Genomic DNA, 27,546 nt, shown 5'->3' with positions numbered 1-27,546 from the left:
AGATAACTGGGAGATTTGTACCCCAACAATAGGTAGTTATAATGTACTTACCTGGTGTCCATGTTGCTACAAATTGGATTATTGTTTGGTTCACGTCATTAGAAAGCAAGGCTAATGTGCAATTTGCTTTGATTGAATTAACCAGAATAATAAAGGTAAATTAATTCTTTAAGCACAAGTGGTATGCTGACTATAGTACAGGTCATGTGCTCTCAGCTGAAATTGTGGCTGCAATTGAAATCTCCAATTTGGGCCCAGCTGATATTCTGTTTGAGACTATTTCTTGGTTCTCTCTGAACATTAGTGCCAGCCAGGTATGAGGCACTAAGGCCTCTAGGATAAAAAGAAGACTTGGAAGAATTTAGGCAAATAGTCTGTGCTAGAGTACTTCTCATGTTTTTGGCTTCGCAAATTTTAATTGGATTCCTCAGCTTTGGACTCTGATCTGAATCGCTTCTTCCCAATTATGTCAGCATCCAGTCCCACACCATCACTCTGACTTTCTTGAGCCTTGCTTTCACCACCCCAAGTACCTTGTCCCACAGTTTTAAGAATATATCTTATTTCCCTTTTTGAAAAATTGGGATATCTACCAGTCCCTTGTCTTGTGGCATTTCTCTTAACCTTCACGATTTTTCCATGATCACCAACAGTGGTTCAGTGAACACACCCATCAGTACTTTTTGCACCCTAGGGTGTAGTTTCCTCAGGTCTGGTGAATTAATCAGTCTCATTAAGGGCAGCTAGATGCTCTCATGTTATCTCTTTACCTATCTTGGCTTCCATTTGCCTATTAACCATTTCTATCTTAACTCCTAAGGATTGTTTTCCTTGGTGAAGAAAATAGAAGTTAGTGAGGGGACTAGTTCCATCTTCACTGTATTGTCTATTATTGTCCTGTGCGCCTTCACTATAGCAAAACCCCAAACCAAAACAACAGCAAAAACTGCTTTTTATCACACTCAGCACTAGCTTTGGCTTCAAGTGAGATTTACAATACCTGACATTATCTTATTGTATCTGGGATAATCTTTTGTGTTGCTGCTTCATCACCTGCCTTTGCTTTCATCTCCTATTCATTTGCCTTTACGAAAGATGTTTACTGTGTTCCCTGTACGTACAAAATGATCTCTATAGACAGCTTTCCATTTCATATTTCACCAGGGCACTTCCTGAACTCTTCCTGAGTTCAAATTTGTCCTCAGACACTTACCAGCTGGGTGACCCTGGGCAAATCACTTTACCCTATTTGCCTCAGTTTCCTCCGCTGTAAATGAACCAGAGAAGGAAATGGCAAACCACTCCAGTGTCTTTGCCAAGAAAACCCCAAAATGGGGTCGTGAAGAATCAGACATGACTGAAAATGACTGAACAACAAATTCCTTTGTAATGCCACTTTGTGTTTCTTTTATATTTTCTGTGCACATGCTATTTCTCTCCAGTAAGCTACTTGAGAGCAAAGACTGTTTTCTTTTTTGGTTTTGTATCCCTAGTATCCAGCACAGAGAATGCCCTTAAAAAAGGCTCTTGGAATTGAAGCAAACTCCCAAGCTAATCTTTTGTTCCTTGGCATCCCAGTATTACCTGTTTCGGCCACAGGATGGTGACAGAATACAGCTGGCTAAGTTAGTTATTGCTAGCCGGATGTTTGACTTGGCTAGGGACTTTGGAGATTATTTAGTCCAGTTTTCCTCATGTTGCCTTTGGGGAAACTGAGGCCTAGAGTGCTTAAGTGACTTATATGGATTATACAAGAGAGCTCACAAAGCCATCACTAAAACTAAGGACTTAATTCCAATTCCAATTGTTAAATACATGATATTTGGACAATTTGACCAGTATTTTTGATCGAAGAGGAGTGCTTATTACCGATGTCTGTGTTATAGCTATTAAAAATATTATTTCTATAGTTCAAGTTAGCCCTAACTAGTTCCAGATTACCTCCTCTATCATCCCCACTCTCTAATCTTTAATTTCTTCCTATTTTCTGGCTCCTTCCCTGTTGCCTGCCAACACACACATGTCTCCCTCATCCTCAACATTTTCACTTGCTCCAGCCATCCCTGATACCTCTTCTTTTCAACATTCATTTTTAAAATTTTGAGTTCCAAATATTCTCCTTCCCTCCTGACCCCTGCCCACCCATTGAGAAAGCAAGCAATATGATAAAAATCATACATGTGAAGTCAGGCAAAACATGTTTTCTTATTAGCCATGTTGGGAAAAAAAGCAAAAAAAAGCAAGAAAAATAAGGAAAGTGAAAAAAAAATATGATTCAATCTGCACTCAGAGTTGATCAGTTTTCTCTCTGGAGGTGGATGGCATTTTTCATCATGAGTCCTTGGGGATAGTCTTGCATCACTGTCTTGATCTGAGTACCTGCTTCTTCTTGATTAAATCTTTGATAAAGCTAGCAAAATTAGATACTTCTACTTACTCTCCTCTTATTCATTTTTAAACCTTCTGCAATTTGGCTTTCAACATCATTATTCAACTGAAACCACTCTCTCTAACATCACCAATTATCTCTTAATTGCCAGATTTAATGGCCTTTTCTCAATCCTCATCCTTTCTTGACCTTTCTGAAGCTGTTGAGACTGTTAATCACTCTCTTCTTGATACTCTCTTCTTTCCTACTTCTCCTATTGTCTAAACACTCCTCAATCTCCTTTGCTGCATATTGTTTCTTCTCCAATGATATTATTTCACTTTGTAAATCTCACTAATTCCCATGGCTTCAATGATCATATCTGTGCAGATGATTCTCAGGTCTATTTATTCAGCCTTAACTTTGCCCCAACTTGCAGTCTCCTATATCCAGCTGCTTATTGGACATCTTGAACTGGAGGTCCTGTAGATACATCAAACTCAACATGCTCCAAAACTAAACTCATTGTCTTCCTCCCCTTCCCCATCCATCTTCTTTCTAACTTCCTTATTTCTATCAATCTCTCTCCTGAGCTCCAGTAACTCCTGAATCATCAATAGACTCTTGGACACCTCAGATTGGATGTTTCATAGGCATCTCAAACTTAACACTATCTTTCCCCTTTCCAAAAAGCAAACAAAAACCTCTTGGATCTTTTTACTATACCATCCTCTTTTCCTTTCCACTCCTTCTTTTCTAACATTTATTTTAATAGATGAGAATATTATTTTATTTTTTCTTTTAAAATGTCTTATTAACATTCTTTTTTGCATCTCTACGACCACCTAGTAAATCCTTCCTTCTTCAACAGAAGCCCTCTTTGCGATGAGTAGGTGCAGGTAAGCAAAACGAATCAACACACTAGTCACATTTGAAAAATATATGCCTACATAGTCTACCTCCTCCCTACCAGGAAGCAGAGGGCCTGCTTCACTGTCAGTCTTCTGAAGTCCAGATTGGTCATTTCATTGTTTCAAAGACTTTCAGTGTTGCTTTCTTTTACATTATTTGGTCACTTCTACATCAGTTCATTTAAATATTCCCCAATTTCTCTTAATTCTTATTTCTTTTTTAAAAAATTATGCAATAATATTTCATTGCTTTCATATATCACAACTTCTTTCTTCATTCTCCAATCAATGGGTACTCACTTTCCTTCTAGTTTTTTGCTACAAGTGCTGCTAATATATGTATTTTTTGTATTTCTGGAACCTTTCTCCTTTTCTTTTAGACTTCCTTTTCCCGATCACCTTCTCTTCTCTTCTTCTGTTCTTTCTCTTCCTCCTCTGTGCCCAGTTATCTGAGAATGACATGACTGTAGGATTACTTTTCATCCAGAGAGTAAATATGGGAGCCCAGTTAAACCTTGCCTTGCATGCAGGTAGATTATGTAGTACCCTAAGACTATGATTTGAACAATACTAAAGTAGCCTTTGTAAAGCTCTGGGAATCCTTAGCTCAGCTCACATTCACATTGATTATTCAGGTCTTCTAGCTATCAAATGCAGCTATAGGCACTAAAGAGAAAATACCTTGGCCTGTTGGTGCCTTTTGATTCAGTAGCCAATTGAAAAGTTCCTCTTCTTGATGTGGTGAGGGGACAGGAAACATACTCTGATTCAGGGAGTGGACACTTCTATTTCAAGTGGTTATGCCTTTCTAAATCCTGCCAGATGGATTGGCAGCAGGCTGAGCTGCACATGCTTTGAGAATTGAACTCTATTGACCAAGACCCTATTGCACTTAGAAAATTTCCCACACCTTCTGAAGTTCCTACTTCATCAAACTGACAGAAATCATGCCAATAGGAGATTCATTTAGGTTAATAACCAAGCTCTTTCAAAAGGCCAATGCCCTTGAGAGAATAAAGTAGAATCATCTGTAATTCATAGTTTAATCCTACTCTTTCTCTTGAGCACCAATCATAATTCATTAACTGCATATTAGATATTTACAAATAGATGTTCTGGAGCCATCTCAAACTCAGTGTGCCCCAAAGAAAACTCATCATCTTTCTTCAAAAGTTCACTTCTTTTTTGAACTTGAATTCATGAATGACACAGCAATTATTAAAGGCTTACTATGTGCTAGGCATGTACAAAGCCCTGGGGATACTAATAAAAAAGAGAGACAATTCCTGTCCTCAAGGAACTTATTCTAATGGGGAAACAAAAAGATATAGGAGAGTGATGGACAGGGAAGGAGGAAGTCATAGGCGTGGTCAGTGGAGCCTTAAAATAATTGAATGTTATTTCCTTTCCACAAGCAATAGAGGTAGGTGTGTGTGTGTGTGTGTGTGTGTGTGTGTGTGTGTGTAGGGGGGCATAAGGCTGAGGGGAATAACATGAGCATTGGTGACATAGCAGTAAGATGGGTGACTAGGGATGCTTGATATAGTGAGCTCTCACCAATCATTGTAGTCCCAGTGTGGGAGCTGGAGGTCTACCAATCAGCATGACCCCAGGATGGGAGCTGGAAGTCCAATTGGGAGAGTACAGCAGGAGGAGTGGTAGCCCTATTTTTACCAAGGGCACTTTCATCCTTCTAGTTACCCAAGTTCACACCCTCAGTGGCACCTTTCTGAGCTTTAGTTTCTTCATCTGCAAAATGCAAAATTATTCTTCGTCATGCATAGGCTGTTGTGAGCTTTTTCAGCTTTGATGCATTATTTTAATACAAGCTATTGTTATTAAAGAATCTATATTCTAGAACATGTCCCTGTACTAGTAGGTGTCACAATAAAGTGGAATTATTAGCATACATCTTTATTGTTAATAGAGGCTTGACCGAACCGATTGGATATGAAAGTGAGAAGAGAATTGGGTGACTATTGATCCAGAACTAAATGTGACCATTAGTTCTGCACTTGTGGGGTGGGGAGGGAGACAGCTTCAGAACCCAAAAGGACTCCCAGGGAACTGAGGCAGCATGGTAACGTAATGATAACTATAATAATAACTACACTAACACATTTACATAGTGCTTTTATTGGCATAAAAAGAATACTAGCCTAGGAGACTAGGAGTGAGGAGACATGAAATCTAGACCACTATCTTCTAATTTTGACTTTGGGGAAGCAATGTCATTTCTCTAGACCTAAGCTGCCACATTTGAAAAATGAGGAGGGTGATCAGATAACTCAGAATGGTGAAATGACTTTCTCAAGGTCATAGCCTTCTAAAAGCATAGCCTTTGAAGTTTGCTTCTAGCTCTGACATCACAGAGACAGCTTGGTGGCACAGTGAATAGACTGCTAAACCCGAAATCAGGAAGATCTGAATTCAAATTTGGCGGCAAACACTTACTAGTTATGTGACCAGGGCAAGTGACTTAGCCTCTATTTGCTTTAGTTTCCTCACCTATAAAATAAGAACATCTATCTCCCAGGGTTGTTGTGAGAATCAAATGAGATAATATTTTTAAAGCACTTGGCTTTAAAGTAGGTGCTATGTAATTGCTAGGTGATGATGATGATGACGATGGAATGTCATGCTAGAAGGGGTTTCAGGGGCTGTCTAGTTTAACCTGGATCTGAACAAGAGTCCTCTCCCTAGCACATCCCCCTAAAGTGGTCATTCAACTGCCAAGTGAAGACCTCCAGTGACATTCTAGAAGGCTGTGATTCTAGTCTATGGTTCTGTGATCTGTCTTAGTCCAGACTTGAATTCTTGGGGGTTGGCACCTAATCCTATTGACCCTGAGATATGTATATGTGTATGTGTGTATGGGGATGTACGTGGGGATGTGTGTGTGTGCATGGTGATTCCATTCTCCAGCACAGATTTCCTAGAGAATTGATCACTTGTTCTAAACACTTTTGTGCATTTAATCATATCTTTCCTAGGACTGAGCTCTGACTCCTAGGGTAGAGAACACTTTGAGTGGAGAAATCAATGGCTCAGAATCAATCTATATATATATATATGTTTAAAAAATTTCTAGTCCTGGGCTTAGTGCCTCCTCTTTAGCTGATATTCTTCCCCCAACCAGGGCTCCACCATCCTCAAAGCCTCAGTGTTGGTTAGTGGCATATTCTACCCCAGTGAGGTCTCAGGTGAGTCATTGTCACCCACAAAGCCTTTGTATTCTGTCTCTTTTAGGTCCGGCATGGAAACAGATGTGTTGCCCTAGAAAGATGTCCCTGCTTCCACAAGGGCAAAGAATACGCGCCAGGAGAAATGGTGAAGATAGACTGTAACACTTGGTAAGGTGTAGTATGGGGATAATGGAGGCACGAGAATGTGAGAAAGGGAGACATCATGATGACAACCGAAAAGAAGGATAGTCAGGACAATCAGGGACTTCCCACCTTCATTTTGTGGGAATTTAGGCACATCTTTCCCCCTCCCTATGACCTTCCCCTTCCTATAAAATGGAGAGAGAGAGAGAGACTCTTAAGGAATACCTTCATCACCTCTAAATGTCTCAGAAAGCTAGAGCAGCACATGTGCTCTGGCTCTCTCCCTTAGAGCCAGTCCTATTAGACCACTCTTCAACATTCCACGGGCTGAAGAATTGGGCTGTCTCTTCTCTACTGCTATTGCCTTGAGACCTCTGTGTTCACCCCCATTATTATAAGGGCTGATGATTAGTACCCCAATTCCATCCAAACACTTAAGCTAATTTAACTATAAATTAACTTTTACAAAGGATATTTATTTCAAAGGGATTGTAATAATTTAAAAACATTTCCCCTACCAACTCAAGGACACACTCTTCCCTAAACCCTTTTCTCCTCCATCTTTGGGGAAATCAGCTTAAAACTTAGCTCAATTCATACGTAACATTGATCCATTCAAGTACCCACACAAACGTAGCATTTCTACTGGAGGAGTTCTTGTCTCAGCTATTGCTGGGCTAGATTCCCAAAGGTCAACCCAAAGGTTATTCCATTGTTTCATAGGAATATTGATAGCTGGGTTGACCACAGCCCTTGGCCTGGACTAATCTGTTTAAATGCCCAAGGTCAAGGTCAGAGACTCCCCTCCTTCACTGGAAATCATATGTAAAAGTATTCCTAGATCTTCCAAGAGCAAATGAGTCCAAAGAGGAAGTAGCTGAAGATGGCAGGCTGGCTTTTGAATACATCCACAGCAGATCAATGAGCTTCCTCTTTTCTATATATTTAGCCAACCAGAACCAGCTACAGAATGTCTACACATGCTCCACAGTCTCTCCAGTGTACTTTCCTTACACATGATCATGATTCTCCCAGATGAAAACTCCCTAGTATCCTCTATGTTGTGAAGTTGCATCAGCCAAGCAAACAGCGGGATCTGTGCATGTTCAGGGTCTCCATTATCCCAGGTTTAGAAGGACCTCAGAAGGCACCTAGCCTAAATATCTATTCCAATGCCTTATTGTGATGTGGAGGTTTAATCCCAGGCTCTCTAAATCTATGCTGGAGAAACACAAACTCTGACAGATCTTCCCAGTCTAGAAAGGCCTCAGGTGTGTCTGACCTGATGTGATTCTTGTCCAAAGACCCACATGAGTTCAGAGAGGCTCATCACCCGAGGGAGTGACACTGGAAGATGAAGATTTTAGTGACAGGATTCTCTGCTAAAGTGTGCACAAGGGCTACTCTTTGCATCGTTGATGCAGAAATGATAGATGATGAAGAAGTCATATATCCTTGAAGTATTGAAGAGTCATTGTCATCAGTGTTTTTGTGTGCCTGATCTTGTGAGCATTGTCCTAGGAATTATGATATATACAGGGATATAGAGGTCAAGGCAAATTAAATGATTTGCTCAACAATGAACTGTCAAATTTATGACCAAACTGGGAATAGAAAGAAGCCAGGTGTTCCGACTTCCAGTCCTTTGTCCCTTTCCCTATTCTCCTTGACCTTCCACCCCACAAGTACATGATGAAAGGCCTTCCCTCTGGAGAGCTTTAGGCTCAAGAAAGGGACATTGAATAATTCCTTAAGAGAGCTATAGATCTTTCCTCTCTGAAGCTTTTCTCATCTCCAGTTGTATACATTTCACTGTCAGCTTCTGGAGTGTGTTAAACATCAATGGGGAGGTGGCCCAGAGAGGGCTGTGACTACAATTTGGAGTAGCATTGTAGTGTTGCTTTTTTTCTAGGTCTGAGGCCTTTCTAATATTCATTAGATTTATAGGGGCTGGAGTAGCCTGGGAGAAATTTCCTTGGGAAAGTTTTATGGCAGAAGACAAATCCCTTTGGATTTTAAGCTTTTGATACCACACTCATGGCCTGCATGACATAGGACCATAGATTTAGAGCTGCAAGGGACCCTACATACTATCATGTTCAACCTTCTCATTGTACAGATAAGGAAACTGAGGTCTAGAGAGGTTAACTGACTTTCCCAGCATCACACAGCTAGTAAGTGTGTGAATCAGGATGTAAAGCCCCATCCTTCAGATGTCAAATCTAGCACTCTGTCCACTCTGCTACTTAGATATCTCCATCTCCCCCAAAGAGTTCACACTTGACTTTATAATGGAAAAATCTGTGATTTGGGGGGAGGTGGGCAGAGGACTTGACCCTACTAGGCTGTGTTATGTACTAGCTGAACATCTTCAGGCAAATCATTTCTTTTCTTTGTTCTACAAAATAAAGGTGTTAGACTAGATGTCTAATGTTCAGGTCTAATATTTTGTGATTCTGGGATCACAGTTTTTTAGTCCTTCTGTAGTCATTTATGTTGCTAAGAATATTTCTCCTTTGCTTCAATTTTTTTTTAAATTTTAGGCCCAGAGGGACTTGTGGAATCTGTCCCACCAAGGCTATGGCTGAGTCTTATAGGTGACAGTATATGTGGTGAATCCCTACTCCTTGATGGGTGAGAGGGCTCCCAGGCACTGATTATTAGGAACAATTTTCAGGACTTGAACAAAAGATGTGAGGATATCCTTCAAACTGTGATTTGAGAAAGCAGCTGGGATTTCATGATGAGTCAAATGTAGGGGCTAAGTAGGAGACATAGTGGTTCGAATTAAGAGAGGGTGCAATACAAAGGGAAGTATTTATATTATCACCAAAATGATGGTTTGTCGCTCAAAACCCCTCTACCTGAGACAGCCTCAGGTTATGGTGGACGTATGCCAGCTCCCGCTGTGAGCCACTCTAACCCCCTGCATTGGTGGCCTCAAGGCCACATGTAGCCCTCTAGGTCCTCAAGTGTGGCCCTTTGACTGAATCCAAACTTCACAGAATGAATTCCCTTAATAAAAGTCCTGACTCTGGACTGTTACAATTTTCTCACCTTCTTGACTAGGTGATCTTAGACAAGTCTTTCCTACTGAATACCTCATTTTTTCCTTCAGCAGTCCCTTGGCTTCTATTTCTCTCCTGGCTATGTTATGAAGACAGATGAAATCATATATGCAAAGTGTTTTTGGAGCACCATACATGTTATAAGCCACAGATTAGAATCTTTATTTTCCTGAAGGCTGCCTGAGAGAGCAGAGAAGAAGTCAGAGAAGTATCTGGGGAGTACTCAAAGAAAGTAAACAATCATTTTCTTTGCCAATCAATTCAAACAATTAAGTATCTTTAATAATAGCTAGCGTTTATATTCTACTTTTGCTTGAAAAATGCTTTACAAGTATTATCTTATTTTATCCTCACAGTAACCCTGGGAGATAGGTGCTATTATTTTCCCCACTCTATGGATGAGGAAACTGAGGCTGAAAGAGGTTAAATGACTTGCCCAGGGTCATACAGCTAACTAGTAAGTATCTGAGGCTGGATCTGAACCTAGATTTTCCTGACATTAGGCCCAATGCTCTATACACTGTGCTACCTAGTATGAAGCATTGTGTTAGGGCTATGAATACAAATATGAAAAATGACTGTCCCCATGTTAAAAAAAACCTATACTCTGCTAGAATAATAATTTACATAGCACTTTAAGATGGAGTAGAAAAAGTGCTAGCTCTGATGGCAAAGGACCTAGGTTGAAATCTTAACTCTGGTTTTACTACAAGAATAATCTTGGGCAAGTCATAACCACTCTGGAGCTCAGTTTCCCCATCTGTAAAATAGAGGGAAGTTTGAACCATATGGCTTCTGATGTCTCTTCCAAATCTAGGTCTAGGTGCCCATGAAGGTTCACACAGCATGTTCCTCACAATAACCCCATGAGGTAGGCTATACAAAGAATTATCAGCCCCATTTTACAGATGAGGAAAATGAAGGTTAAAAAAGAGGTGAATTGACTAACCTGTGGTCATGTAGCTGGTAAATGGACAGATGTGATTTGAAGAGAGACCTCCTAATTCTGGATCCAGCAGTCTCTCTGCTACATCATGTTGGTTCTCATTGCACCATGTTGCTCTGTTCTCTCTTTTCTCCCAAGTGTGTGCCGTAATAGAAGATGGGATTGTACAGATACAGTGTGTGATGCCACCTGCTCAGTGATTGGCACGGCCCACTACCTGACCTTTGACGGCCTCAAATACACGTTCCCCGGCCACTGTCAGTATGTTCTGGTGCAGGTAGGAACGAGGGGTGACAAAGGAATATTTGTTTGTGGGGACGGTCTGAGAGATGGGTATGTCCTGTAATTTGCTCATGAGCTGCTTTCTACAGAGAAAGATCCAGTGGCCTGGTGCGTACAGGTCCATTTCCCATCTGTTGAGAAAGGAACCTTGAGAAGCAGTGTAGTGTATTGGAAAGGGCACTTAACTTTCAGAAGACATGGATTTGAATTCCAGCTCTGATATCACCCGTGTGAACACAGGCAAGCTGCTTAATCTTAATGAGTTTCTGTTTGCTCATCTATAAAATATGGATAATAAAGCTTGCTATTGCAAGGAAGGGTAACTAGGTGGTGCAGTGGATAAATCACCAGGGCTGGAATTAGAGAGACCTGAGTTCAAATCCCAACTCAGTCACTTACTAGCTGTGTGACACTAGGCAAGTCACTTAACCCCGTTTGCCTCAGTTTCCTCGTCTATAAAATGAGATGGAGAAGGAAATGGCAAACCACTCCAGTATCTTTGCCTAGCAAACCCCAAGTGGGTTTTCAAAGAGTCAGATATGACTGAAATGACTGAACAACAACATTGCAAGGAAGGTACATGGGAACCTGTTGACATTTTCCTGGGAATGTGTATGACTTGAAGATGCTTTCTTTTTCTGCAGATGATTTGAAATAGTCTACCCTGAAGGCAGGGGGACAAATAAGTTGACCTCAGGAAGTTGTTTCCATCCCAAGATTCTTTTGGTCCTTACAAAAATTTCCTTTTCAACACAGTATAATTGGGGGGGCATTATGGAGGAGAGGTGGGAGCTGGGGAGCAGAAAGGCTAATCTTGCCCGCTGAGGTGAGAAGGCCCTAGAAACGTTATCTAGTGAGTGGAGGGCTGATCATCTCTCCTTTTCCTTTGACCCTGACATAAGTTCCTATGAATCTTTGGTATCCATGGAGGTATACTAAGCTTCACTATAACAGGGTGAGATAATTTTCCCTTGAGAAGCTGTGAACAAATTTGGTCTTCCTGCTTTTGTCTTTGGGAGCAGAAGTAATATTGAGATGGTCCAAAGGAAGCACTGCAAATCGACATCAGACCCAAAGATTGAAATAATTCATAGCTAAGAGAGGTAGTTGGATTATTTTAGGTACTGTGTTAACAGGTACCTATAACCAAAGGTACCTTTTGGTTCAGTCATTGTTCAGTTTCTTTTCAGTCTTATCCGACTGTTTGTAACTCCATTTGGGTTTTTCTTGGCAAAGATACTTTAGTGGTTTGCCATTGCCTTCTCCAGATCATTTTACAGATGAGGAAACTGAGACAAATAGGGTTAAGTGACTTGCCCAGGGTCACACAGCTAGTAAGTGTCTGAGGCCAGATTTCAACTCATAAAGATGAATCTTTCTGACTCCAGGCTTGTTGCTCCAACTGTTGTGCCACCTAGCTGCTCTTTTGCTATGCACTGTTAAAAAAGAAAAAAGAAGATAGATGCATCATCTAAACAACATACTCTACTCTTTTATTGCCCAAGCTTGTGTTAATATCTCTAATAGCCTGAAGATCGTACCATGTTAAACCCATAATGTCTTCACTGCCTTTCCAAACACACACACACACACACACACACACACACACACACACACACACACCCACCCACCCACCCACCCACCCACACACAACTGTTACCATTGATAAAGACCTCTGAGTATTGTGCATGGGAATCTTCTGATCTGTGGTCAGAAGAAGGAAGGATAGTGGTGGGACCTAAGAGGGAGATGGGCACTTTCTCCAAACCAACATGGTACAAATGATACTGGTATTCAAGGTAGTAAATCTTGTTTCAAATTCTCATTCCAACATTTACTATGTGCCTGGGCAAGTCACTCAACTTCTCCTCTTCTCAGTTTCCTCATCTGTAGTATGGGGGTATACTCGCACCTACCTCATAGTGTTGTCGTGAGGGAAGCACTTTGTAAACCGTAAAGGGTTCCATGAATTTGAGCTCTCATCATTTCCCCCACTTTCTAGGATCACTGTGGCAACAATCCTGGAACCTTTCGGATCCTGGTGGAGAATGAAGACTGCAGTTTCTCCTCAGTGAAGTGCAGTAAGCGGGCCATCATTCTGTTTGAGGAGGGAGAGATTGAACTCTTTGATGGGGAGGTAGGTACCAACCTCATCCCTTTGTCCTCTGATCTATATATATATATATATATATATATATATATATATATATATATATGACCTTTGATGGCCTCAAATACATGTTCCCAGGCCACTGTCAGTATTTTCTGGTGCAGGTAGGAACAAGGGATGACAAAGAAGTACTTGTTTGTGGGGATGGATTGAGAGTTGGGTATGTCCTGTAATTTTAGGGCTTTTCATGTAGGCTCATGAGCTGCTTTCTGCAGAGAAAGATCCAATGGACTATATATGTTTATATATATATATATATGCATATCTATACTATCTGTCTATCTATCTATCTATCTATCTATCTATTTATCTATCTATCTATCTATATACACATAATCTTTTGTACTTTTATCTTGGTGGAAAGTGGTTTTGGAGTCAGAAGACCTTAATTACTTATTATCTGTATGACCTTGGGCAAGTCACTTAGTATTATCTATAAAACAAGGGAGTTGGTCCAAATGGACTCTGAGGATCTATGATCCCAAGAAGTATTTATTCATTACTAGTCTGTCTGTAGTTTTCTACTAAACACCAAACAAGGGGAATTTGATAAACTCAGTCCCAGACCCCTATTTATTGCAAGATTACTGTCTTATTAGATTTGGGCTAATGAACTTGGTTAGAGTATGGTGTTGCTAATACAACAAGGATAAAGTGTTTAAGTCTTCTGAAGGAGGAAGGGTGTCTGGGGTATTCAGGAGAGCTAGCACCTCTGAGGTGAGGGCTTGCTGAGACCTTTTCAGGGCTGCTCATCCACCTTTGGTATCCACCTTCATCCAGCTCTCACCTGTGGCTCCAGGAAGCTGTAGCATGCACAGTGGCCACACTCTGGTAAAACTGTCTCAGCAGACAGGCTAAGCCAGGTTGAGGGTAACCAACGGACCTCAAACCCATCAGTAAGTTAAGGGAATGCCTGCACCAAGCATATAAAGACTTTCCTTGGCAGAATGGGTGGATGAGGACAATTTGTTCCAACGGCCATGAAGGCGGCTGAAGCAGGCGCTGTGGAACACTTAGAGCTTGGTCCAACATTAAAGACACCAAGGTTATCCACTGCATCCTGGGCCATTGCTCATTGTCTTGACTTTTGTCCTACTACTGGATTTTGGTGTCTTTGGAAGACAGAGCAAGGCTGACGACTTTGTGCAGCTCTGCTTCAATTAAATCCAATTCACACGCACACATCAAGACATCATCCTGTGATGTCATTGGTCCTCTTTGAAAATGAAGGATGACAGGGCAGCTAGGTGGTGCAGTGAATAGAGCTCTGGCCTTGGAGGCAGGAGGACCTGAGTTTAAATCTAGCCTCAGACACTTAACACTTACTAGCTGTGTGACCTTGGGCAAGTCACTTAACCCTGATCACCTCACCACAAAGGCAAAAAAAAAAAAATTGAAGGATGAACAATGATTGTAAGAACTAGGCACTGTGCTAAGTACTTAACATTTTTCATTTTTTGTGGCTTATTTTAATTTTTTATCAATTACATGTAAACAAAAGTTTTTAAACATTCATTTTTTAAGATTCTGAGTTCCAAATTCTGTCCCTCCCCCTCCCCCTGAGAAGACAAGAAATTCCATATAGGTTGTACATGTGCAGTCATGCAAAACATTTCCACAACTAGTCACTTTTTACAAATATTATCTCATTTGATCCTCACAACAGCCCTGAGAAGTAGGTGCTAATATCCCTGTTTTACAGTTGAGGAAACTGAGGTAAGCAGAGGTTAAGTAATTGCCTAGGGTCACCTATAGCTGGATTTAAACTCAGGTCTTCCTGACTCCAAGCCCAGTGCTTTATTCACTGCTTACCTTCTGTTTGATCTGGGACTACAGATGGCTCTAACCTCAAGATCTGCCCTTTTTCAAATGAATCACATTGGTCTTAACAGGGACCAGAGGAGAATGTGAGTAGCTTGGGGCAAATCTTAGGGATAGAGCTGCCTCAGAGAGCAATGATCAAATGATCGCAGAAGCTCAGAGTTGAAAGTGACCTCCGAGGTAATCTAGTTCACCTATATCTGAGTAGGCACTTCTCTATAGTGTGAGTTTGGAGCTCCTGGCTGTGCTGTTCACTATCTGTATGACTTTAGACAAGTCAATTAACTTTTTTGAGTTTCGTCTTCCTTTCCTGTAATATGAAAAGGTTTGGACTCAGGCACATGCTGAAACCAACTCATACCAGCTCAAGAAAGCCAATTGTTAAATTATCAGTGTGAACACATTCACAAACACTGCAAGTCAGGGCTTAATTTTGTTGATTGCCCAGATTTAAGAAAATGATGGAGAAACGTAAGAATGCTAAAAGTGTGTCATATGTATATATTTTTTTCTGCAGAGTTGGTTAAACATTTACCAGAACACAACTGGTTGGAGTAGGTGATCTCTCTACCAACTCTTAGTTCCATGCTCTCTGACAAGTGTTTTTTTTTCTTTTCATTTCTCCTGCTTCAAACAAAATTCTTTCTTTTTTTTTTTTTTAGCAGCAGTCATTTCCCAGTGACTTGTGTTCAACCTCTGCCAATAGAATCTTCCCTTGTTATAAATAAGTATAATAAAGCAAATCAAATCAATATTTTGGCCATGTCCAAAATTATATGCCTTATGCTATATCTATAGTATACCACCAGAATATATAGGTGTTCAGGGAGGACTAGCACCTCTGGTGTAAGGGCTGCTGAGCTCTTTTCAGGGCTGCTCATACAACTTTGGTGTCTACCTGGCACCCAACTCTCACCTGTGGCTCCAAGAAACTGGAGCATGCAGAGCAGTTACATCCTGGTAAACTGTCTTGACGGATGGGCTAACTGACAGGCCTCAAACCTCTAGGTAAGTTAGGGGGATGTCTACCCCAAGCATGTGAAGACTTTCCCCGGATGAATGGGTGGATGAGAACGCTTTGTTCCAATGGCCATGAAGGCGGCTGAAGGCACTGTGGAGCGCTTAGAGCTTGGTCAGATGTCAAAGACTCCAAGGTCATCCGCTACATCCTAGGCCATTGACAGTCATCTTGACTTTTGTCCTGCTACTGGACTTCCATGATTCTGGAAGAAAGAATAAGGCCGATAGCTTTGTGCAACTCTGCTTCACTTGAATTCAGTTCACTCATGAGTCAAGACATTCCCTGTGATGACACTGGCCCTCTTTGAAAACGAAGGACAAACTACAGCAGTATACCATCTTTCTGCGAAGTATGCTTCACTACCAGGAAGCTCTTTGAAGCCGTGATTGGAAACTTCACTGAGATCTTTTTGTTTTCTTATACATTATTGTGGGTGGTGGATAAATGGACAGATAGTGGGGCAGCTAGGTGGCAAGTTGGATAAAGCACCGGGCTTGGAATCAGGAAGACTCATCTTCCTGAGTTCAAATCTGGACTCAGACACTTATTAGCTGTGTGACCCTGGGCAAGTCACTTAACCCTGTTTGCCTTAGTTTCCTCACCTGTAAAATGAGCTGGAGAAGGAAATGTAAAACTACTCCAATATCTTTGCCAAGAAACCCTCAAATGGGTTTTCCAACAAAGAATTGGACATGACTGAAACAACTGACCAAGAAACAAAATATTAGGAAAGAAACAAGCACTTATTAAGTGCCTATTATATGCCAGGCACTGCCCTCCATAAGACTGTCCTTGCTAAGGTTTGTTGGACCATGTATATGTCTACAGAGATTAGGTAAGAATGGAGACAAATTATAGAGGGATTCAGGGAGGGGCTATATTTTTTTCATATAGATGTTGATAGCTGCATTTCTTCTTTTGAAAACTTTGGGTGGATAGCCTTTAGTTATTAAGAATTTCTATTGTTCTTTTTTTTTTTTGAGGCAACTGGGGTTAAGTGACTTGCCCAGAGTCATACAGCTAATAAGTGTCTGAGGTTGGATTTGAACTTGGGTCCTCCTGACTCCAGGGTCAGTGCTTTATCTACTATGCCACCTAGCTGCCCCTCTATTATTCTTATATATTATTCTTATATATTCTTATATATATATTCTCATATATGAGACTTTTATCAGAGAAAACTGCTGCAATGATTTTTCCCAGTTTACTGTTTCCATTCTAGTATTAATTAAATTGATTTCCTTTTGTGCAAAAACTTTTTAATTTTGTATAGTTGGATGTGACTGAACTGACTGATGGAAGGGCCGAGTACTGCGCTATGCTCTAGGGACACAGAAGCAAGAAGATAAAACTGTGTCTACTCTTTAATTCTAGTGAGAAATTGGAAAGTAGGGGCCAGAGAGCCCCTATTTCAGCCAGGGAGAGTCATTTTGGAAAGTTACTGTAATAATGAGTGCATTTCCTCTGAGATCAATTGCTAATGATTACTATCCCAATATCAGGGATACTCAAAGGATTGTGAGGGTAGAACTGATGAGACTTGGCAAGTGATTGAATGTGAGAGTTAAGACAGAAATTAAAACTCATGATATAGTTCTGGTATTGATCTGCGTAGAGATAATAGTTGAATTCATGGGAGCTGATGAGGACATTAAGGGAAAGATCACCAAGACAGAAGCAAATAGGGATCAGCACAGAGTCGTTGGAGACAACCATGCTAAAGGATGGGAAATAATAGCTAGATATTACATAATCCTTTAAAGTTTGTAGAGAACTTTACACACGTTATCTCATTTTATCTTAACAATGATCCTGAGAGGTTGTTGCCATCATTATTCCCATTTTACAGATGAGGAAACTGAGGCAAGCAGAAGTTAAATGACTTATACAGGGTCATACGGCTAGTAAGTGTCTGAGTCACATTTGAATTCAGGTCTTCTGGATTCCAGGTCCAGCGCTCTAGACACTGTTCCGTGTAGCAAGAGAAAAGAAAAGAGAACTACAAGAGAGCAGTATCATGGAAGCCAAAGAGAACAGAATATCCAGAAGGAAAAGTAGTCAGTGGCAATAACCACAGACAGGTTAAGAAGAATGAAGGCTGAGAAAAGGCCATTGGACTGAACAGTTAAGAAATTATTGTTAGCTTTGGAGAAATCATTTAAAGTAGATTCAGAAACCATGTTACATGGGGTTTTAAAGGCAGTGGAGGTGTAGGCAGTGAGTATAGGTGACTTACATTCATAAGCTACACATACATAATCTACACAGCAGACTAAGGGATTTTAACTGTGGATCCAGAGATGGGTGGGTCTGTTGATAGATTTCAGGTGATCTGTATGCTTGGATGGAAAAAGAAATCTTTATTTACATTGACCTCAAGCATATTTAGAATTTCCTTTAATTATGAATGTAGGCAACACAACATTATTCTGAGGAGACAATAAGCTTCACCTGACTGCCAAGGGGGTCCATGACACAAAATAAGACTGAGAAGCACTGCTGTAGATAGACCCAAATAATCATTCAAACAACCACTCACAGTATATTCTTCTAAAACAGGATGAAGGTGTGATTATGACTAGTAGTAATTCATCCCTACTCTTAGCTTTCCCAGTATGATCTGGGGTTACACAAGAATTCTCATTGTCACCCTTATCATTTGATAGAGTGCTAGAATTTCAGGCTAATGCAATAAGACTAGAAAATTAGGTCAAGGAAATAAATATTGACAAATTAGAAGGAAAATATCTATTTTGAATGCTAGGATAGTGTGTGAAAAAATATTAAGCACTACTCTGGATCAAGGTTAACATTCATCATGCGTTGTGCTGAGCACTGGAGATGGAAATATGAAAGCAAAGATAATTATAGCCCTCAAGGAGCTTACATTCTAATGGGGTGGAGAAGGGTGGAACAACACCTGCATCAGAGAGAGGCGTTTTAGAAAGTTACTATAACGAGGAGTGGAGCCTTAGTGAATAGATTATACACCTCATCAATGGCAGAGTTGATTTGATTATGTTTCTTGGTGCAAGCACTGGGGAAGTGGGGTTTAAGGAGGAAAGGGTATGTGCACAGCCATGGGTGGTTGGCACAGAGGAGGAGGTAAGTGAAGTATGAATGGGGCTTTCCTAAAATAGTGTTTAGGGAGAGGCAGCCACTAGTTAGATCAGCAGGGTCCCAGGGTAGAAGTTCCCTTAGGATATGTTCTCTGTTAAAATATCTTTCACAGAATTATCATGTGTTTGTCCAGGCTACTGCCACTTACCATCAGATACATTATCAGCACAACAGTTGGGAGATTTGGGGAAACTGGGGAAAGTTGATAGAGTAACACAATTGTATTGTAGGTTGGTAGGTTTTCTACTTACTTACCAGGCTGTGTTAATGGTAGCGTCATCCCATCAGAATCTGTTTAAGGGGCTACATGCTTTCAAATGGCACTTGTTTATGAAGGTCCCTTTTTGTGGTGGTATGGCTACCCCCTCAATTGTTTTTCCTATATCTTTGATGTTATTAAGATTAATTATTAAGATTATTACCATTTCCACTCTTGTTTCCTGAATGACCATGTGGTGCATATGGGATGGACAGTCATTGCTCTGAGGGGAAAGGATTAACAACTTTGAGGAAAAGATGGTTGGTTCTCTGAAACTTTGGTTGGTCTTTGGAAAAGAGCATGATATTCTCATCTCACTTTCATTATCCTGTTTCCTCCTTCAGGTGAATGTGAAAAAGCGTTTGAAAGATGAGACTCATTTTGAGGTGGTGGAGTCAGGCCGCTATTACATCCTGTTACTAGGCAAAGGGATCTCCCTCATCTGGGATAGGAACATGGGAATCTCTGTTATTCTGAAACAAACATACCAGGTAAGTGGCCTTCTCTTTTCTGTCATTGCTTTATTTCCTGTTTTCCTTTGCCATCATTCATGTGGTTCTTCTTTGATTGTAGGTATGTGGTCCACCCACATTCATAGAATTGCTGAATTGGAGTTGGAAAGGAATACAGGGTCACCTAGTCTAATATCTCATCCAATAAAAATATCTCTTCTACAACATTTCTGGCAGGTGCTTGAACCCTTCTGGTGAAAGGGAAACTCACTATTTTGCTGGACAACCCATTCCATTTTGGCATGGTTCCAAATGTGATAAAGTTCTTCCTTAAAATTCAAGTAAAATCTGTTTCCTTGTAACTTCTAATAATTGGCATAGCTCTGCATTTTAGAGAAATAAATCTACTCCATTATTTACTGGGGATGCTAGGTGGTGTATTGGATAGAGTACTGGGCCTGGAGTCACAAAGATTCGTCTTCATGAGTTCAAATCTGGCCTCAGACACGTACTAGCTGTCTGACCCTGGGCAAGTCACAGCTCCATTTGCCTCAGTTTCCTCATCTGCAAAATGATCTGGAGAAAAAAATGGCAAGCCACTCCAGTATCTTTGCCAAGAAAAACCCAGATGAGGTCATGAAGGGTTGGACATGATTGAAAAACAACTGAACAACAACATTATCTACTTGATAGCCTTTGAGTATCTTAGAGTTATAGAATATTCTTTTTTCTAGGCTGAAGATAACCCTTTTCTTCTAACTCTATCTCCTATGACATGGCTTTGAACCTCTTTGGATGTGCTATAGTTTGTCAGTGTTCCTTCTAAGACGTGGAACTCAGAAGTGAATGGAGTGTGGACAGGCCAGTCCACAGAGCCTAGTTCAAGATACTTCTATTAAGTCAACTTTTGACCAAATGAAAACATAAGTATGTAATATTATTGCTATTAAACAAGCCCCCTTCCTACTCTCCTCCTTACTCCCCCACAGATCACTCACCTCTGTCTACCCCTTCAGTATACAAGGTGAACTGTCAGACTGGAATTTCATGGTCAAGGTTGGCCCAGGCCTAGCTCTGCTTCTGATATGTGGCATGAACCCACATTAAGTCATATCTCTTTAGTAAGGCAGGCTGTGTGGAGTAGTAGTACTGGATGTCAAGCCAGGAGATCTTTGTTTAAGACCCTGCCCTGTCTGTTAGGCTGTGGGACTTTAGCACATCACTTCTAAACCTTGGCTTCATCTACAGTCAGGCAGTCAACAAACATTTACTAAGTACCTATTATGTGCTAGGCACTCTGCTAAACTCTGGAGATACAAATGCAAATAAAACAGAGAATCCCTGCCCTCAAGGAGCTTACAGTTTAGTAGGGGGAGACAACACATAAATGATGGCTGCAAAACAGGGGATGAGGAGGGGGACTTGGAGGAAGGTACCTGCCATGGGGATATGATTGAGAAGTCAGAGACCAGTGTAGTTGGTGGTAAGTGGGAAGAAGGCTATGCTCAATAGAATCCCCTAGAACCCATGGCCCTGTCCTTCAGTCAGAGAATCCAATTGGAGATACTGATGAGATGTGAGTACCAAGTAGATGCAAAATGAATGTATTTCACCAGGTTATCTGTGGCTTTTCCAGCTGTAACATTCTGTGAGTAAATCCTCTTACTTTTTCTAACTTTATAATAAGGCTCACTTAAGAGAGAGAACTCTAGCTGTTGAGTCATTTCAGTCACGTCCCGTTCTTTGTGACCCTACTTGGGGTTTTCTCAGTAAAGATACTGGAATGGGTTGCCATTTCCTTTTCCAGCTCATTTTGCAGATGAGGAAACTGAGGCACACAGGGTTGAGTGACTTGCCCAGGGTCACACAGGTAGTAAATGAATGGGGCCAGATTCAAACCTAGGAAGATGAGTCTTCCTGATTCCAGGCCTAGTGCTCTACCCACTGTACCATTTAGCTGCCCCTGAGAGAACTCTAGGGGAGCGTAAGACTTAGCTCATTGGTTTCTGGATCTCTGCTTCCTCTCTCCCCAGCCATGCCTTACTTATTGTTTCACAAACCTACTCAGCTTCTCCAGAAAGCCCTCTTCCTCAGATTCAGTGTCCTTATCTTGTTAAGTCTTGTTTTGCTAGGAGAGAGTGTGTGGTCTGTGTGGGAATTTTGATGGCAACCAGAACAATGAGTTCACCAGCAGCAGCCTGCAGCTGGAGATGGGCCCAGTGGACTTTGGGAATTCTTGGAAAGTGAACCCACAGTGTGCTGACACCACTGAAGTGAGTAGTACTTGTTTTTGTTGGCTGAGCTCAGGGAAGCCTGGTTCTTTGACTTTTTCTTCCCCCCTCATTCTTGTCTTAGGGGTAGAAGGTGGGATGCTGATAGGAAGGGATTGATGTGGTGGCAGAAGGGGCAGAAACAGACCTATCACTCCAGTCTGGGCTGAGCTCAACCAATTTTCTTTACGTCATGTTCCTCAATGTCTCCCAGGTATTGCTGGATGGTACCCCTGCCACCTGTCAAAACGATATCATGAAGCAGACGATGGTAGACTCCTCATGTAGGATCCTGACTAGTGACACCTTCCGGGAGTGCAACAAATTGGTAAGTACCTGGGGGAGGTAACTTAAGGCAGAGGAGTGGAGCTATAAGGATGGAACAATGACCTGAGTACTTCAACGTGGGAAAGTGCAGATTCTGATTTCTGCCCTTGAAATATCCTGTATGCCCTGAGCCAGGTCCCCTTCTCAGTCCATGTCTTGGGTTTCTCCACATGGGAATGAAGAGAATAGTAGACATATTCTTTCTGAAATGAGCCAACACATTTGTGAGGAAAGAGAGGTATAATTAACCATAAGTTTTTGTTGTGTAACAATTGCTTAGTTCTCATTTTCTTAGCTGAATCTAGGCTTTCCTTTTGCATTCAAGGAAAAATTTCAGGATTTAAATCTCTTCCTTCAAATCTTAGAAGAAGAATGTTTTTCCCTTTGCTGTCTCTAGTCTTCTGCTCTTTCCCTTCCCAAATCTCTTCAGTTTCTAATTATCACCTCTTAACTAAGTCCCTTCTAGTCTATTCTAAACCAAATTTGCCAAGATTTAGAGTATTTCCACTTATTTCAAGAAGTGCCACAGAATTCTCAAAACAATGCTAATTATAATAACTTAATTTTCCTTTTCAGTACTATTCCTTTTATAGTATGGAGGGCTGGATGAGAGCGAGTGTCCCAGTTACTAGAGTTCTGAGCATGGAGTTAGGAAGCCCTGAGTTTGAATCTGACTCCAACACTTAATAGCTGTGTGACCCCGGGCCGTTACTTAACCTCTGTCTACCTCAGTTTCCTCATTTATAATAGCACCTACCTCCCAAGGTTCTTGTGAGGATCAAATTAATTAACACATGTAAAGTGTTTTGCTAACTTTAAATTGCTATTTAGTTGTAATTATGATATTAATCCAGTCCCCAGTTTCTTTATCCCCATCATTCTTGTCTGTCCCTGGAGAAGTCTTATGAACTATGTGATTCCAAATGGTCTTCGGGTTTACAAAAAGCTCTGGTTTCTTGATTAGAATTTGAGGTGGGAGTAGATGGAAGGGTATGAAAAGAGGCTGAGGGAAATCAGGACTCTCTGTTCTAGGGACCTAGCTGCTATATCAACCATCCATACCATCAGCTTGAAACATCTGGGTTGTCTCATGAACCAGTGGCTCTTCATTGGAAAGGCTCATACCATCATAGATTTAGAGCCTGAGGGGATCTTTTTTGAGGGGGAGGTAGGGATGGAAGTGTCTGGAACAATGGTTTCATTGGCAAAGGGAATTCCTGGTGAGGAAATTCCCTCTATTCAATGTAAGATGGCATCTGCTCTGAAATTTATAGGCTTAGAGCAGGGATTTTTAAGGTTTTGTGTATCATGGACTCTTTTGACAACCTAGAGAAGACTGTGGACCCCTTCTCAGAATATTTTTAAATGCATAAAACAAAATACATAAAATTACAAAGGAAATCAATTATATCAAATACAATCATCAAAATATTTTTCCAAAAACTAGTTCATGAACTCAGGAACCCACGTGTTAGAGAGCTGCTCAGAGCACTGAGAAGTTAAGTACAGCTGCATGATATTGTCTTTAGGAAGGGACCTTAGGGCTGTTAAAGCCAATCCCCCTTATTTTACAGATAAGGAAAATGAGACCTAAAGAAGTGTCTAAAAAAAAAGTGACGTGTCTAAGGTCACACAGGTAATGATACCAATTGCTAATATTTCTGTAGTGCTTTAGGGTTTGTGAAGTACTTTTGCACAGACTATTTCATTTGTGGTAGCAGGTAGATAGATTAGCCTGGAATAAACCCACAAGTGTGCTGTTTAACACATGGACCCCTGGATAAATGGAATGTGTACAGGACACACATTTAAGTTTAATCTGCATAATTAACATTTTCTTCATTACTTTCCTAAGTCTAGACAATCAACAAAACAATAAAATCAGTTCTTGACTTGTAGTGTTGTCTGATTTTCTAGGCATAAACATTCACACTGAAAATATAACAATTGGCATCGTTCTGTACATGCTCAGTATCACTCAATATAACCTCACATCAATAGAATCTCACATCATTCAATATAACCCATGGTGTCTAACTTGAAATCCAATATTCTTTCTAATTACCACTCTAGTGTACCAAGGGACTTTCATGACTTCACGTGGACTAGAAGTGGACCATATATCCATCCTGTGATAGAATGGAATGAATGAATACTGGATATGAAGTCAAAAGACCTAGGTTTAGGTTTAAGTTCCAATGCTTGCTACCTATGTGACTTTGGGCAAGTTTCTTGACCTCTCAGAATCTCAGTTTCCTCATCTTTATAATGGGGATAATAAAATTTGTTGTGAGGAAAGCATTTCGTAAACCATAAAGAAATATAAATATGAGCTATCAGCATTAACAATAACATTCAAGCCCTAACCTTATGGTAATTTATAGACCTATAATTCTTGACGAGTGGATCATGAAGACATTCTTGGTGTGTTTTGATGTCCTGTGTTTCCTTGATACCTTTGCCAATTTTAAAATCAGGAAGGCAAAGGAAAAGAGGAACTGCAGGGGAGAGGGGAAAGAGGCTTGTTAGTGTGGATATGTGTATGTAAACATAGATAAAGTGTGCTTGAGTATGAACAGTATGGATGGACTGATAGACAGATGTATAAGGGAAATGTTCTCCTGGTTTTTCAAGGCCAGAACATATGAAAAATTCTGCTTGCATCAACACTCCTAGAATCAGAAATGACCCAGGAATTCTTTGCATGTTTCCATTCCTCTAACCACCAGATCACATTTCCCCTCTAGTCCTAGACCTCCTGTTTTTCTGCCCTTATCACTAGTCTTTGTTCCCACCAAGGCCACAGGATAGAGCCATGGGCCGTGTTTCTCCACTGTTCCTATCCAATTGCTCGTACTTCTCAGTGCAATCATTTGACATCTTCCATAGGTGGACCCAGAGCCATACCTGGATATTTGTATATATGACACCTGTTCCTGTGAATCCATTGGGGACTGTGCCTGCTTCTGTGATGCCATTGCTGCCTATGCCCACGTGTGTGCCCAGCATGGTATAGTGGTGGACTGGAGGACTGACACATTGTGCCGTAAGTCATGAAGTCCATTGTGGCATCACGCTATAGTTCATGGTGTGATCCAGGTTGAAATTGACTTCTCAGAATTACTTATTACCATGTACCTAGTATTAAAATATGAGGGAGAGGAGAAGTGTGTGTGTGTGTGTGTGTGTGTGTGTGTGTGTGTGTGTGTGTGTAGGATTTTAGTTCCAGATTGTGGATTATGCCAGGGGAAATCAAGGGAAGTGTGGTGTAAGAATCAGTCTTCTCTTTCAGCTCAGTAGCTCAGAAGAAGTCACAAGAGCTGCCAGATTTGGGCTTTGCCAGTGACCTAGCTCACCTTTGAAGCACAAGTCTCAGGGAATCTCAGTTGGATGCCTGAGCATCTGGTCACATTAGTTGTAGCAGGGATCCTGGCACCCCTATGAATTAGTCAGTCAGTAACATTTGCCAAGTGATTACCATGTGCCAGGCATTGTACTGTACACAGGAAATACAAAGAAAGGCAAAATCATGAGTCCTGTCCTCAAGATGGGGGGGGGCTACATGTAAACAACTATGTATATACTATATATATATATATGTGTATATATATATATATATATATATGTGATGTAAATGTAAGGTCATCTCGTAGGAAAAGCATTAGTGGAGATGAGGGGGCCAAGGAGAGACCTTCTGTAGAATGCAAGATTTGCATGAGTTTTGAAGGCAGCTAAAGGAAGCTAGGATGTAGAGGTGAGGACAGAGAACACTCCAGTGCAGAAGCAGAATCAGGAGATGGAGTATTGTGTGTGAGGAACAGAGATAAGCCAGCCCAACTGAATCATGGAGTGCAGGGAAGGAAGTAAACTGTGAGAATGGAAAGATAGGGAACAAATTGTGAAGGACTTTGAGTGCCAAACAGAGGATTTTACATTTGATCTTGGAGGTAATAGGAAGCTACTAGAACTTATTGAGAGTGGGTGTATGTGTGTGTGTGTGCGCGCGTGGATGGGTGTGTGTGCATGTGCATGCATGTGTGTGTGTGTGTATGTGTGTGTGTGTGTGTGTGTGTGTGTGTGTGTGTGTGGATATAGTCAGAAAAATCACCGTGGTGGCTGAGGGGAGGATGGATTACAGTGGAGAGAGACATGAGACAGGGAGGACAATTAGGCTATTGGAGTAATCCAGGCAAGAAATGATAAGAGCTTGAATAAGGATTGTGGCTGTGTGAATGGAAGGAAGGGGATGTTTATGAGAGATATTGTAAAATTAGGAATGACTGGAATTGGTAATGGATTGGATTTGTGGGGTGAATTAGAATGAGCGGTTGATGATGAAATTGAGGTTGTGAACCTGGATGACTGGGAAGAAGGTGGTGTCTTCAACAGTAATAGAAAAGTTGAGAAAAGGGGAGGAATTAGAGGAGAAAGATAATGAGTACTGTTTTGGTCATGTTAAATTTGAAGATGCCAATGGGGCATCCAGTTTCATATGCTCAAAAGGCTTGGGGAATATCCATGATTGGTGGATTTGATCTGGATGAAGATCCGGGAAGGGAGACTGAGAAGAAGTGGTCAGATAGATAGGAGGAGAAGCAGGAGAGAGATGAATATTTAGAGAGGGGAGAATATCTCGGAGAAGTATTCCTCTCATCTCATGGAAGTCCAATGCTTTCATTCCGAAGGGTCACTGCTGCTCACTCACATGGTGGTTAGTGAGTCCAATTTTTGATAGCAGCAGCTTATTGATTCTGGCCCCTACTTTGGGATCGGCAAGACTGAAACACATGGGCAGTGGAAGAAGAGAAGAGGCATCCAGTCCTGGACGCCAGAGGGTCATTGTCTCCTATATCCCACCATGGGGCTTTCTGTCCCCAAAGAGTGCTCAGGGCAGTACTGTTTCTCTGTCTTCTCTGTTTTGGAGAGGCTCAGAATCAATCAATCAATAAACATTTATGAAGTGCCTGCTATGTTCCAAGTACTGTGTTAGTTGTTGGGGATACAAAAGGAGGCAAAAGACAGTCTCTGCCCTCAGGGAGCTTACAGTCTGATGGGAGCAAAAACATACAAACAAATATATATGAAGCAAGTTATGTAAAGGATAAATAGGAAATGATTAACAGAGAAAGGCACTGAAATTAAGAGGAGTTAGAGAAGGCTCCTGGTAAAAGATGGGATTTTAATTTGGACTTAAAGGAAGTC

General features: G+C 41.0%; 1 protein-coding gene across 2 annotated transcripts in view; it reads left to right on the top strand.

Moving 5' to 3' along the window:
• Nucleotides 1-27,546, top strand: part of VWF (von Willebrand factor) — a 202,486-nt gene that overhangs the window by 100,322 nt on the left and 74,618 nt on the right. For both annotated transcript variants that reach the window (XM_027838876.1, XM_027838875.1), the window contains exons 19-25: nt 6,529-6,632; nt 10,761-10,899; nt 12,907-13,041; nt 19,640-19,786; nt 21,880-22,020; nt 22,232-22,345; nt 25,234-25,390. In XM_027838876.1, coding sequence (XP_027694677.1) covers nt 6,529-6,632; nt 10,761-10,899; nt 12,907-13,041; nt 19,640-19,786; nt 21,880-22,020; nt 22,232-22,345; nt 25,234-25,390 — 937 coding nt within the window. The remainder of the gene's footprint in view (nt 1-6,528; nt 6,633-10,760; nt 10,900-12,906; nt 13,042-19,639; nt 19,787-21,879; nt 22,021-22,231; nt 22,346-25,233; nt 25,391-27,546) is intronic.

This window comes from Vombatus ursinus, unplaced genomic scaffold (assembly GCF_900497805.2).
Source record: "Vombatus ursinus unplaced genomic scaffold, bare-nosed wombat genome assembly UNPS02014830.1, whole genome shotgun sequence".
Taxonomy (NCBI): domain Eukaryota; kingdom Metazoa; phylum Chordata; class Mammalia; order Diprotodontia; family Vombatidae; genus Vombatus; species Vombatus ursinus.
Note: the sequence above shows the minus strand (reverse complement) of the source record. Positions and strands in the feature narration are given on the sequence as shown.